The sequence below is a fragment of the Lampetra planeri genome, chromosome 49, assembly GCF_965212315.1.
Source record: "Lampetra planeri chromosome 49, kcLamPlan1.2.h2, whole genome shotgun sequence".
Taxonomy (NCBI): domain Eukaryota; kingdom Metazoa; phylum Chordata; class Hyperoartia; order Petromyzontiformes; family Petromyzontidae; genus Lampetra; species Lampetra planeri.
In genome coordinates this window covers 3,809,708-3,823,023 of record NC_136155.1, presented here as the reverse complement: position 1 = coordinate 3,823,023, position 13,316 = coordinate 3,809,708, and the positions used below count along the sequence as shown (strand labels likewise).

The 13,316-nt window shown below is 59.8% G+C and overlaps 1 protein-coding gene across 1 annotated transcript in view; it reads left to right on the top strand.

Moving 5' to 3' along the window:
• LOC144733974 (ER degradation-enhancing alpha-mannosidase-like protein 3) overlaps nt 1-11,550 on the top strand; it is a 19,937-nt gene extending 8,387 nt beyond the window's left edge. Inside the window, exons 8-18 of the mRNA XM_078616002.1 lie at nt 840-923; nt 2,091-2,174; nt 2,671-2,795; nt 4,038-4,263; nt 5,603-5,763; nt 6,537-6,749; nt 6,832-6,862; nt 7,393-7,668; nt 8,465-8,630; nt 10,083-10,271; nt 11,082-11,550. Of these exons, the coding sequence (XP_078472128.1) occupies nt 840-923; nt 2,091-2,174; nt 2,671-2,795; nt 4,038-4,263; nt 5,603-5,763; nt 6,537-6,749; nt 6,832-6,862; nt 7,393-7,668; nt 8,465-8,630; nt 10,083-10,271; nt 11,082-11,191 (1,665 nt within the window). The 3' untranslated portion in view covers nt 11,192-11,550. The remainder of the gene's footprint in view (nt 1-839; nt 924-2,090; nt 2,175-2,670; nt 2,796-4,037; nt 4,264-5,602; nt 5,764-6,536; nt 6,750-6,831; nt 6,863-7,392; nt 7,669-8,464; nt 8,631-10,082; nt 10,272-11,081) is intronic.
• Nucleotides 11,551-13,316: the final 1,766 nt, after the last annotated feature.

The window sequence follows — 13,316 nt, the reverse complement described above, 5'->3', positions numbered from 1 at the left end:
CAGGCGGGTGAGTGAGCGAGCGAGCGGGTGGCAAGGCGGGTGAGTGAGTGACCGAGCGGGTGGCAAGGCGGGTGAGTGAGTGAGCGAGCAAGAGGGAGCGAGGGTGGCAAGGCGGGTGAATGAGTGAGTGAGCGAGCGAGCGAGCGGTTGGCAAGGCGGGTGAGTGAGTGAGCGAGCGAGCGAGCGGTTGGCAAGGCGGGTGAGTGAGTGAGCGAGCGAGCGATAGGGTGGCAAGGTGGGTGAGCGAGCGAGCGGTTGGCAAGGCGGGTGAGTGAGTGACCGAGCGAGCGATAGGGTGGCAAGGTGGGTGAGCGAGCGAGCGGGGTGGCAAGGCGGGTGAGTGAGTGAGTGAGCGAGCGAGGGGTTGGCAAGGCGGGTGAGTGAGCGAGCGAGCAAGAGGGAGCGAGGGTGGCAAGGTGGGTGAGCGAGCGAGCGGTTGGCAAGGCGGGGTGAGTGAGTGACCGAGCGAGCGATAGGGTGGCAAGGCGGGTGAGTGAGTGAGCGAGCAAGAGGGAGCGAGGGTGGCAAGGCGGGTGAGTGAGTGAGTGAGCGAGCGAGCGAGCGGTTGGCAAGGCGGGTGAGTGAGTGAGCGAGCGAGCGATAGGGTGGCAAGGTGGGTGAGCGAGCGAGCGGGTGGCAAGGCGGGTGAGTGAGTGAGTGAGTGAGCGAGCGAGCGAGGGGTTGGCAAGGCGGGTGAGTGAGCGAGCGAGCAAGAGGGAGCGAGGGTGGCAAGGCGGGTGCGCGAGCGTGCGGCAGGATTACCATCACCTCGTTTTAAATCGTCGAACGTCCGCGCCCCCTGACCTCGCCGTCGTTCAGTGACATCGTTTGCGCCGCAGGTCCTCAAGGGCGACCTCCGGCCGGCCATCGAGACCCACGAGATGCTGTACCAGCTGACCCAGCGACATCACTTCCTCCCAGAGGTCGCTCGCAGCGGCGCCACTCGCTTCCGTGCCGGCGCCAATGGCACAGACGCGGCACGACCTCGATAGAGCGCACCTAGCCTGGCACAAGCGCGCGTGGTGGTTGCGGTGGTGGCATTCTGCCTGGCGCAGCGGCACAAACAGGGAGTTCGATTGCCTCTCCTCACGGCCACCAACACCTGTGACCATTATCTGAACCGGTCCTGGGCCTCCCCTAGGTCGACTCGGCCTCAAGTGAGTAGCTGGTGCGATGTGTAAACATCGCCACTGCGGGAGACTAAGGCGACCGGGCGTGGTGTTGGCCGGGTGGCTAAAGCGCAGCAAGTTGGCACAGTAGGGGGCACAGGTGGTGCATCAGCCAGTCATCTCAGTCAGTCGACCCGTGGCCTCCTGGGTCTGTCCCGTGACTTCGTGCCAGTGGGCGTTTGACACTTCACGTGGCCTTAACGTGCACATGGCCTGGCACAAGCGCCGAGGTGACGTCACCGCCCCTTAGTGGCGAATGGCAGTCGTTGTTGTGTGTGCATGCGTACATGTGTGTGCGTGCATGCGTATGTGTGTGTGCATGTGTGTGTGTGTATGTGTGTGTGTGTGCATGTGTGTGTGTGCGTGCGTACATGTGTGTGCGTGCATGCGTATGTGTGTGTGTGTGCATGTGTATGTGTGTGTGTGTGCATGCGTACGTGTGTGTGCGTGCGTATGTGTGTGTGTGTGCATGTGTATGTGTGTGTGTGTGCATGCGTACGTGTGTGTGCGTACGTGTGTGCGTGCATACGTATGTGTGTGTGTGTGTGCATGTGTATGTGTGTGTGTGTGCATGCGTACGTGTGTGTGCGTACGTGTGTGTGCGTGCATGCGTATGTGTGTGTGTGTGCATGCGTATGTGTGTGTGTGTGCATGCGTACGTGTGTGTGCGTGCATGCGTACGTGTGTGTATGTGTGTGCGCGTGCATGTGTGTGTGTGTGCATGCGTATGTGTGTGTGTGTGCATGTGTGTGCGTGTGCGTACGTGTGTATGTGTGTGCGTACATGTGTGTGCATGTGTGTGTGTGCATGTGTATGTGTGTGTGTGCATGTGTGTGCGTGTGCGTACGTGTGTATGTGTGTGCGTACATGTGTGTGCGTACATGTGTGTGTGTGTGTGTGTGCATGTGTGTGCGTGTGCAGGCCTTCACGACGGAGCTGCACGTGCACTGGCCTCAGCACCCTCTCCGGCCCGAGTTTGCCGAGAGCACCTACTTCCTGTACAAGGTGAGCCCCGGGGGGACACCCCAACCACGCCACGCTCACGGCGTCTCTCTCCCTCTCCTCTCTCCCTCTCGCTCGCTCGCTCTTTGCCTCTCTCTTTAACTCACGCTCGCTCTCTCCCGTCTTGGCGGCTGCTCGTGTTCACAATGCTTTCGGTCGCAGACACAAAAACGTGTGTGTTGTGGGGAGCGATAGTGTAGCGGTTAGCGCACTGCGCTACGAACCCAGCGACCCGGGTTCGATTCCCGCTCACGGCCAACACCGGTGACGATTATCTGAACCGGTCCTGGGCCTCCCCTAGGTCGACTCAGCCTGAAATGAGTACCTGGTGCGGTGTGTAAACATCGCCACTGGGGAGACAAAGGCGGTCAGGCATGGTGTTGGCCACCCACCCCCTCGTGTACCGTTCCGGCCTTCATAGGTGCTCGCTAACAGCACTTGCCCCTACAGTCTGTTAAGGCTACACGGGGGATCTTTGTCTTGTGTGGTCGTGGCGCAGGCGACGGGAGACCCGCACTACCTGGAGGTCGGCCGCTCCATCGTGGACAACCTCAACGCCCACGCACGCGTGCCGTGCGGGTTCGCCGGCGTGCGGGACGTCCGCACGGGGACACACGAGGACAGGTCAGGGGGGGGGGTCACGTTGGGGGGGGGGGGGGTCATGCTGACCCACGCGGGGTCACGCGGGGGGGGGGAGCAGTGAAAAAAGGGGCCCCCGCGATGACATCACCACCACGTCTAAACGGGAAAGCCTTTTAGGCCAGGGCTGTGACAAAGATGAAAGACAAAGACCTTCAACGGACTGTGGGGGCAAGTGGTGATATTCACACACCGCAGCAGGTACTCATTTGAGGCTGAGGCGACCTAGGGGAGGCCCAGGACCGGTTCAGATAATCGTCATTGGTGTCTGTGGCCGTGAGGAGAGCCAATCGAACCCGGGTCGCCGGGTTCGTAGCGCAGCACCGCTAACCGCTACAATACCGGTCCCCGAAAGGGTCTCGGGTCTGTACCCGGCAGGTCGGGGGTCACGCTAATCCACACGTGGGGTCACTAGGTCGCGTGGGGACAGGTGGGGGGTCACGCTAATCCACACGTGGGGTCACGAGGTTGCGTGGGGATAGGTGGGGGGTCACGCCAATCCACACGTGGGGTCACGAGGTCGCGTGGGGACAGGTGGAGGGGGGGTCACGCTAATCCACACGTGGGGTCACGAGGTCACGTGGGGACAGGTGGGGGGTCACACTGATCCACACGTGGGGTCGCGAGGTCGCGTGGGGACATGTGCGGGGTCACGCTAATCCACACGTGGGGTCGCGAGGTCGCGTGGGGACAGGTGAGGGGGGTCACGCTAATCCACACGTGGGGTCGCGAGGTCGCGTGGGGACAGGTGAGGGGGGGGTCACGCTAATCCACACGTGGGGTCACGAGGTCGCGTGGGGACAGGTGGGGGGTCACGCTAATCCACACGTGGGGTCACGAGGTCGCGTGGGGACAGGTGGAGGGGGGGGTCACGCTAATCCACACGTGGGGTCACGAGGTCGCGTGGGGACAGGTGGGGGGTCACGCTGATCCACGTGGGGTCGCGAGGTCGCGTGGGGACAGGTGGAGGGGGGGTCACGCTAATCCACACGTGGGGTCACGAGGTCGCGTGGGGACAGGTGGGGGGTCACGCTAATCCACACGTGGGGTCACGAGGTCGCGTGGGGACAGGTGGAGGGGGGGTCACGCTAATCCACACGTGGGGTCACGAGGTCGCGTGGGGACAGGTGGGGGGTCACGCTGATCCACACGTGGGGTCGCGAGGTCGCGTTTGGACAGGTGGAGGGGGGGTCACGCTAATCCACACGTGGGGTCACACTTTGCCAGGATGGATTCCTACTTCCTGGCGGAGACTTTCAAGTACCTGTACCTGCTCTTCACGGACGACGCCGACGTGCCCTTTGACCTGGGAGCGTTCGTCTTCACCACGGAGGCTCACCTGCTGCCCCTCGGCCTGCCGCCACTGCGGGGGCGGCACGGGCGGGATCGTTGGGGTCACGGAGGGCACGCAAAAGGGCCACGGGATCAAAGGGCGGCGGGAAATGATACGGAGGTAAAATGCCAGACGGTTGTTTTTTTACACCTCCCAATTGTATTTTGATTTCGCGTCGTGCCTTGAGACGGTGAGACATTATCGTCACCACGGTGGCTAGGAGATGTTAACTACCTCGCCTGGTATACAGGAGGTCGTGGGTTCGATCCCGACCATGACGCCTGCTGTATATGTGGAGTTTGCGTGTCTCTCTCTCTCATCATCATCACGGTGGCTAGGAGATGTTAACTACCTCGCCTGGTATACAGGAGGTCGTGGGTTCGATCCCGACCATGACGCCTGCTGTATATGTGGAGTTTGCGTGTCTCTCTCTCTCATCATCATCACGGTGGCTAGGAGATGTTAACTACCTCGCCTGGTATACAGGAGGTCGTGGGTTCGATCCCGACCATGACGCCTGCTGTATATTTGGAGTTTGCGTGTCTCTCTCTCTCATCATCATCACGGTGGCTATGAGATGTTGACTACCTCGCCTGGTATACAGGAGGTCGTGGGTTCGATCCCGACCGTGACGCCTGCTGTATATGTGGAGTTTGCGTGTCTCTCTCTCTCATCATCATCACGGTGGCTAGGAGATGTTGACTACCTCGCCTGGTATACAGGAGGTCGTGGGTTCGATACCGACACTGACGTCTGCTGTATATTTGGAGTTTGCGTGTCTGTCTCTCTCTCTTCCTGTGGTCGTGTGGATTTTTCTCCGGGTCCTCCTGGTTTTTTTCCACATTTAGAATCGACATCACACGTTTATTTGTATTTGGCTGCTGCTATAAATTCGCACGCGATAAGCCACTTCGTTGAGCTATCATGTGTGATATCCAGCTCGCTTCTGGGCCTTACCTGGTAAGAAAAAAAAATAGTAGTCGTAGTACATCACAACTTCCGAGATCCTTTCATGTTGTGGCCTCTCATGGAACTTTCCCACGCGCCCCGCAAATGGTACAGAAGTTCGTCCGGGTGTCGTCGGACAATCCGCCCTGGTAAAGATCATCGGCCGTCGTGTGTTGGTTAGGCTTCTACCCTGGGAGATTGTCACAGCGGGTCACGTGGTGCTGTTTGGTGGGGGAGCTCTCCTATCCCGGCGACCCGAGTTCAGTTCCCGCTCACGGCCACCACCGGTGACGATTATTATCTGAACCAGTCCTGGGCGGCCTCCCCCTAGGTCGACTCAGCCTCAGACTTGGCAGGGGTTTATTACTGGATGTGTTGTGAGCCGGGTTACGGGAATAATTTCGCTGGGTAGACCGCAGCAGGTGGCACGCAACTGGCAGCCACAGCCAGGAGGTATACTCGACGTGGTGTGCCGGACGCTGCCCCGCGTGTGCCCCCCCCCCCACCCCAGGCCACGTGGCACGGAGGGGACCCCGCGTGGACGTGCCCCAACGTGCGCGAGACGCTGCCCGGCGGTGCCGACTTTGCCGGCGCCATCCGCCGCTCCTACAGGAACCTGCACGGCGGCGGGGGGCGGGAAGCGGCGCCCCCCGCGGACGGTCACTCCTCTCCGTGAGCCGTCGCACGACACTCCGTTGCTTCTAACTCGGGCGGGGGGGGGGGGCGGTGGAGGCGGGGCAGTGCGGCAGGGCCACCAGCGTGGGGCCTGCACCGCCAAATGTCGCCTTTGGCCAAGTTCACCCTCGTTGGCGGTGAATCACTGCTATAGTGCCGCCCCCCCCTCGCCCACCTGATCTGAGAGGAGCTGCAGCCGGGCCTTGTGAGTGGTTAGGGGGCGCCACGGTGGCTAGGAGATGTTAACTACCTCGCCTGGTGTGCAGGAGGTTGTGGGTTCGATCCTGACCCTGACGCCTGCTGCTGTATATTTGGAGTTTCGGTGTCTCTCTCTCATCATCATCACCATGGTGGCTAGGAGATGTTAACTACCTCGCCTGGTATACAGGAGGTCGTGGTTCGTTAATGACCCTGACGCCTGATGTATATTTGGAGTTTGCATGTCTCTCTCTCTGTGGTCACGTAGATTTTTCTCCAGATCCTCCAGTTTTTCCCTCCACATTTAGAATCAGCGTCGCGCGTTTAGAGTATTTTGCTGCTATAAATTTCCACGCGATGATGATAAGCCCACTTCGTTGAGCCATCATTTGCGATGGCCCAGGTCGCTTCTGAAAAAGGGCTACATAGCTCAGTGGGCCTGACCTAGTAAAATAAATCTAGTTGAATAGTTCGCTAGCTGAGCGCATTGCGCGGTGAACCCGAACAACCGAGTTCGATTCCCGGCCGCGGCCAACACGCTCTTCCTCCGCCCGTTGCCGCGCGCGTGCCAGGCCGGCGGCGATGGCGGAGGGTCCGGGGCCGCCGAGTGCCGCGGGGTTCGACCCGGGCAGCGAGCAGCAGCTGGAGGCCCTGCGGAGGATGGGCATCGCGCTGGAGGGGCTGCCTGACGGGCGCATGCAGCTCCACCACAACGAGCGGCGCGTACGGCGCTCTCGCGCGGCCACGCCGCACCGCACCGCAGACACGGCGAGACGTGGCGAGACGTAACGAGACTAAGGCGCAGCGAGATACACACACCCCGAGACACAGACACAACGTGGCACGGCGCGACGCAATGGGACGCAGACACGGCGAGAAGCAACCCATCACAGCCACAGCGAGACACAGCAAGACACAGACACAACGTGACACAGCGGGACACAGACACAACGTGACATAAGCAAGACACAGCGAGACACAGATGCAGCGAGACGCAGCCACAGGGAGACGCAGCCCGTCAGAGCGAGACACGAGACACGGCGAGATACACACACCCCGAGAAACAGACACAATGTGGCAGAGCGAGACACGGCGAGATGCGAGACACAGCGAGACACGGCGAGATACACACACCCCGAGACACAGACACAATGTGGCACAGCGAGACACGGCGAGACACGAGACACAGCGAGACACGGCGAGACACGAGACACAGCGAGACACGGCGAGACACGAGACACGGCGAGATACACACACCCCGAGACACAGACACAACGTGGCACGGCGAGACACGGCGAGACACGAGACACGGCGAGACACAGCCGCACATACGCAGCACCACATAGACAACGACAAAGATCCCCCCGTACGGCGGGCACAAGCACTCTTAGCGGGTAGCGCCTATGACGGCCGGCACGGCGCACGAAGAGAGGCGTTTGGCCGGCACCGCGCCCGGCCGTCTTTGCCGACGACCACCACCGCACGCGGCGCTCGAGGGTTGCCGTCGTCTTTGCGTGGCGCGCGCAGGCCGAGAACGGGCGCCTGGCGGAGGACGGCGCGCGGTTCATGCGGGACATGGTGGAGCACCGGCGGTTCACGCCGGCGCGCGCCGTGCAGCTTGTGTCGCCCCCGTTCCTGGGCCGCGTGGTGCTGTCCGCGGCTCCGGCGCAGTTCGGCCTGGACCTGGCCAAGGAGCAGCACGGGGTGGGTTGCTCTCGGCGCTCTCCCCCCCCCTGCCCCCATGCCCCCCTGCCCCCCCGCCCCCCTGCCCCGCTGCCCCCCCGCCGCGTCGTCGAGAGCAGCCAACGTCCCCGGGATGGATCCGGACCGGCGGTCCGTTTGCCGGGTTTTTCCCGATGGATCGCTTTTGTTTTTCGGATGGGTGTAAGCGCGGCGGATTTGGGCGGGTGAAACTGTACGCGTGCGTCCGTTGAAACTTCTTTGGCGCCGTACGGGAGGCGCGGGAGGAGGGCGACGTGCGTGCCCTTCCCGAATCGAAACGAAAAACACTCCGACTCGCGAGCCCGAACGCGAAAATGTCGACGCCCTCCGTACGGTCACGAGTGTGGAATTAATCGAGGATTTTAAATTTGACGATCACTGACGGCCGTGACCGGGACGCGGCTGTCGGTCGCCGCTTCGCCAGCGGAAGCGCCGGCCGTCCCCGACACTTTTACGACTGCTGAAGCCTCCAACAGCCACCCGTCACTCTTCTCCTCCCCCTACTGCTCCCCCCCTCCTCACCCACCCCCCCACCTCCCCCACCTAATTCCCTCCCCCTCCTCTTCCCCCTCCTCCTCCCCACCCCTCACCCCCCCCCACCTCCTCGTCCCCCTCCTCCCCCCCACCCCTCCTCATCCTCCCCCCCACCTCCTCTTCCCCCTCCTCCCCCCCACCCCTCATCCTCCCCCCCACCTCCTCCCCCTCCTAATTCCCTCCCCTCCTCCTCCCCACCCCTCATCCTCCCCCCCCTCCCCCCCCCCTCCCCCGCTCCCCGCAGGTGAAGGGCTTGCTGGCGCTGAGCGACCCCCCGCTGGCGTGCTCGCCGCTTTCCAACGGCGCCGCGGTGGCGGCGCGCGTGGTGCTCGTGCGCCGGGGGGAGTGCACCTTCGCCGAGAAGGCGCGCAACCTGCGGCACGCCGGCGCCCGCGGGGGCATCGTCATCGGTGGGTCGCGAACCCCCCCTCCCCTCCCCTCCCACCGACACCGCCCCCCCCCAGTTCCATCTCACACTGCCCACCCCCCCGCCCCCGGCCACGTTATGAGAAAAGGTGCAGAGATTCGAAGGTAATCTAGTATATAATTACAATAACCCCCCCCCCCCCCCTCAAATCGTTGCACCTGATGAGTTAATGAGTTAATGATGACGTCACCCTCCTGCTGCTGCTCTATATAAGCAGCAGGGTGACGTCATCATTAATTAATGATGACGTCACCCTGCTGCTGCTGCTCTATATGAGAACGGGAGACAGAGCAGAGCCTCACCATTCTGGCGAATTGCCCGATGATGCTGGATGCAATTACCAGTGAAACATCGTGCTACTCAAATTGTAAATGTTGTGGTTTCTCGCTTCAACACACCGGTGGGCTAAAGCAGTGAACTATTTGTCTTTTGTCAACGTGACACTTCTTTTTTACTGATTGGCCGTGTCGGGTGGTGGAGGGTTACGACACATTTATAAATAACGCGATCTAAACCCAAAAACGTTTATTATGAATAATATTGGTCGCGAAAGCCTACGGGGCCGCGCGGCTCCGGCCGACGGGGTTCGTAGGTCGCCAAACGGCCGCTCGGGCAAACGTTTGGCGGGCGCTCGGTGGATCGGCGTTCGGTGTCAGCAGGGCGACGGGGCGATGCGCCGGCCGCGGTGACGCGGCCGGCACAGAGCCCTCGTCTCGGAGAGATCGCTCGCCTCGTCCGGTGGAGATCAGGTCGTCTTATCCAGCTGCGGAACCCTTGGGAGAGGTGAGTGAGAGAGTGAGCGCGTGCGTGCGTGGGTGACGGGTGGATGAGTGTGTGAGTGGTTGAATGAGTGAGTGAGTGGTTGAGTGAGTAAGTGGTTGAGTGAGTGAGTGGTGAGTGAGTGGTTGAATGAGTGAGTGGTTGATTGAGTGAGTGGTTGAGTGGTTGAGTGAGTGGTTGAGTGAGTGGTTGAGCGAGTGAGTGGTTGAGTGAGTGAGTGGTTGAGTGAGTGAGTGGTTGAATGAGTGAGTGGTTGAGTGAGTGGTTGAGTGAGTGAGTGGTTGAATGAGTGAGTGGTTAAGTGAGTGAGTGGTTGAATGAGTGAGTGGTTATGTGAGTGGTTGAGTGAGTAAGTGGTTCAGCGAGTGGTTGAATGAGTGAGTGGTTGAATGAGTGAGTGGTTAAGTGAGTGAGTGGTTGAATGAGTGAGTGGTTATGTGAGTGGTTGAGTGAGTAAGTGGTTCAGCGAGTGGTTGAATGAGTGAGTGGTTGAATGAGTGAGTGGTTGAGTGTTGTGAGCGGGCAAAATAATACAGGCTTGGGACCGTTTTCCCCATTTCACGCCACAGCCACCAACCCTCTCCAAACGCTCCTCACCGCTCCTCCTCACCGCTCCTCACCACTGCCCCCCCTGCCCCCCCCCACCCCCACGCAGACGACACGGCGGGCAGCAGCAGCGACACGGCGGCCCCGTTCCAGATGGCGACGGACGGCGCCGGCGTGGAAGAGCTGTCGGCGTTGCCGCTGGTGTTCGTGTTCCAGCGTGAGGGCGCCGTGCTGACGCGCGCGCTCGCCGCCGCTCGCAACGTCGAGGTGCTGCTCACCGTGCGAGCTCGCGCACTCGGTGAGGAGCCCGCGGGGGGGCGGGGCGGGCGGGGGGGGGGGGTCCCGCTTAGCGCTCCGCTCGCTCGCTCGCTCGCCTGCTCATACACCACTCGCTCACCACTCACTCATTCACCACTCGCTCACTTGCTCATTCACCACTCGCTCACTTACTCATTCACCACTCGCTCACCTGCTCATTCACCACTCGCTCACCACTCACTCATTCACCACTCGCTCACCTGCTCATTCACCACTCGCTCACCTGCTCATTCAGCACTCACTCACCACTCACTCATTCACCACTCATTCACTCGCTCACCACTCACTCACTTACTCATTCACCACTCACTCACTCATTCACCACTCGCTCACCTGCTCATTCACCACTCACTCACTCGCTCACCACAGGTCTCTGTGTGAGTCTATGGGTCTCTGTGTGAATCTATGGGTCTCTGTGTGAGTCTATGGGTCTCTGTGAATCTATGGGTCTCTGTGTGAGTCTATGGGTCTCTGTGTGAGTCTATGGGTCTCTGTGTGAGTCTATGGGTCTCTGTGAATCTATGGGTCTCTGTGTGAATCTATGGGTATCTGTGTGAGTCTATAGGTCTCTGTATGAATCTTTGAGTCTCCGTGCGAGTATGGGTCTCTGTCCGAGTTCATGAGGCTCTGTGTGAGTCTACGCATGTATCTATGTTGAACTTCTTTCGCACCGTACGTAGCCAACCGTGCTAATCGGAGGTGCGGGCGACGGCCGAGCGTTTCTGCACGACGCCACGGTGTGGAATCTCCTCCGCTCTCTCGCTCTCTCACTGTCGCTCTCCCACAACAGCCGACCTCAGGGAAGACTTCCTCGACGAGGAGGAGGAGGAGGACGAGGGAGACGGTCAGAGTGAGCGGGAGGAGGAAGAGGAGGAAGAAGCGAAGCCACAGCATCACTAGAAGCTTCGTCGTGCCGATAACGGAAACAAAATCAAAAGTGACGTCCTGTTGCAATGGGTATCGGTGCTCTCATCGCCTGTTTACAGCCAGTGGTGGAAACTCCACGTTCCACGTGCGGTGGAAACTCCACGTTCCACGTGCGGTGGAAACTCCACGTTCCACGTGTGGTGGAAACTCCACGTTCGACGTGCGGTGGAAACTCCACGTTCCATGTGTGACAGAAACTCCACGTGTGGTGGAAGTTCCACGTGCGGTGGAAACTCCACGTTCCACGTGCGGTGGAAACTCCACGTTGCACGTGGGGTGGAAGTTCCACGTGCGGTGGAAACTCCACGTTGCACGTGCGGTGGAAACTCCACGTTGCACGTGCGGTGGAAACTCCACGTTGCACGTGGGGTGGAAGTTCCACGTGCGGTGGAAACTCCACGTTCCACGTGCGGTGGAAACTCCACGTTGCACGTGGGGTGGAAGTTCCACGTGTGGTGGAAACTCCACGTTCCACGTGCGGTGGAAACTCCACGTTCTACGCGCGGAGGAAACTCCACGTTCCACGTGTGGTGGAAACTCCACGTTCCACGTGCGGTGGAAACTCCACGTTCCATGTGTGACAGAAACTCCACGTGTGGTGGAAGTTCCACGTGCGGTGGAAACTCCACGTTCCACGTGCGGTGGAAACTCCACGTTGCACGTGGGGTGGAAGTTCCACGTGCGGTGGAAACTCCACGTTGCACGTGCGGTGGAAACTCCACGTTGCACGTGCGGTGGAAACTCCACGTTGCACGTGGGGTGGAAGTTCCACGTGCGGTGGAAACTCCACGTTCCACGTGCGGTGGAAACTCCACGTTCCACGTGCGGTGGAAACTCCACGTTGCACGTGGGGTGGAAGTTCCACGTGCGGTGGAAACTCCACGTTGCACGTGCGGTGGAAACTCCACGTTGCACGTGGGGTGGAAGTTCCACGTGCGGTGGAAACTCCACGTTGCACGTGCGGTGGAAACTCCACGTTGCACGTGGGGTGGAAGTTCCACGTGCGGTGGAAACTCCACGTTCCACGTGCGGTGGAAACTCCACGTTCCACGTGCGGTGGAAACTCCACGTTGCACGTGGGGTGGAAGTTCCACGTGCGGTGGAAACTCCAAGTTGCACGTGCGGTGGAAACTCCACGTTGCACGTGGGGTGGAAGTTCCACGTGCGGTGGAAACTACACGTTCCACGTGCGGTGGAAACTCCACGTTCCACGTGCGGTGGAAACTCCACGTTGCACGTGGGGTGGAAGTTCCACGTGCGGTGGAAACTACACGTTCCACGTGCGGTGGAAACTCCACGTTCCACGTGCGATGGAAACTCCACGTTCCACGTGCGGCGGTGGGTGAGCCTCCCCATAAAACGGCTGCTGACTTCCCCGCGAAGTGGCACAGGGACTCCTCGACTTGCGGACTTGCAGAGATAAGAACAGGACCCTGTCCCGTACCTCCAGTTGCCTGTTCAGACCAAGAGTCGTAAGTTCAACCGCCGCGCAATAGATGGCGGTGGTGGTGGTGGCATCTGCATTTTCAGGCGATTGTACAACTTTTAAAAGCACTCCCCGTGTTTAGTGTGCACGCCGTACAACACGTTTTGAAATCGACGGGAGTAAAGTTGGACTTGCGAACAAATCGATTTACGAACAGACCTCTGTAATCCATACTGTTTGGTTATTTCTACCCACGTGACTTTACCGAAAGAGCCAAAGAGTACGGATTCCTGCAGTCACGAAAGCTTAAAATGAAGATTGAGACCTCTGGAACATAGCTCGTTCGTACGTAGATGAGTCCCTGTCCCCATTCTGGCAACACCGCAGGGAGGCATGATGAGCTAAGCCTTCTTGGTTATTTCGGTAAAGTCACGTAGAAGGGAAATAAAAAAATAATAAAAATAAAACATAATTAAATAATTCTCACGACGTTTCGGCCACAACGCAAGCAGCCGTCCTCAGGTGAAGAACATGTCTGTCGGAAAAACTGCTTGGTGGTGTTCATTCAGACACCATTCAGACGCTGTCTTTCTGAATGATGTCGTAAAGACTGAATGATGTCGGAAAGACAGCGTCTGAATGATTCAGACGCTGTCTATCTGAATGATTCAG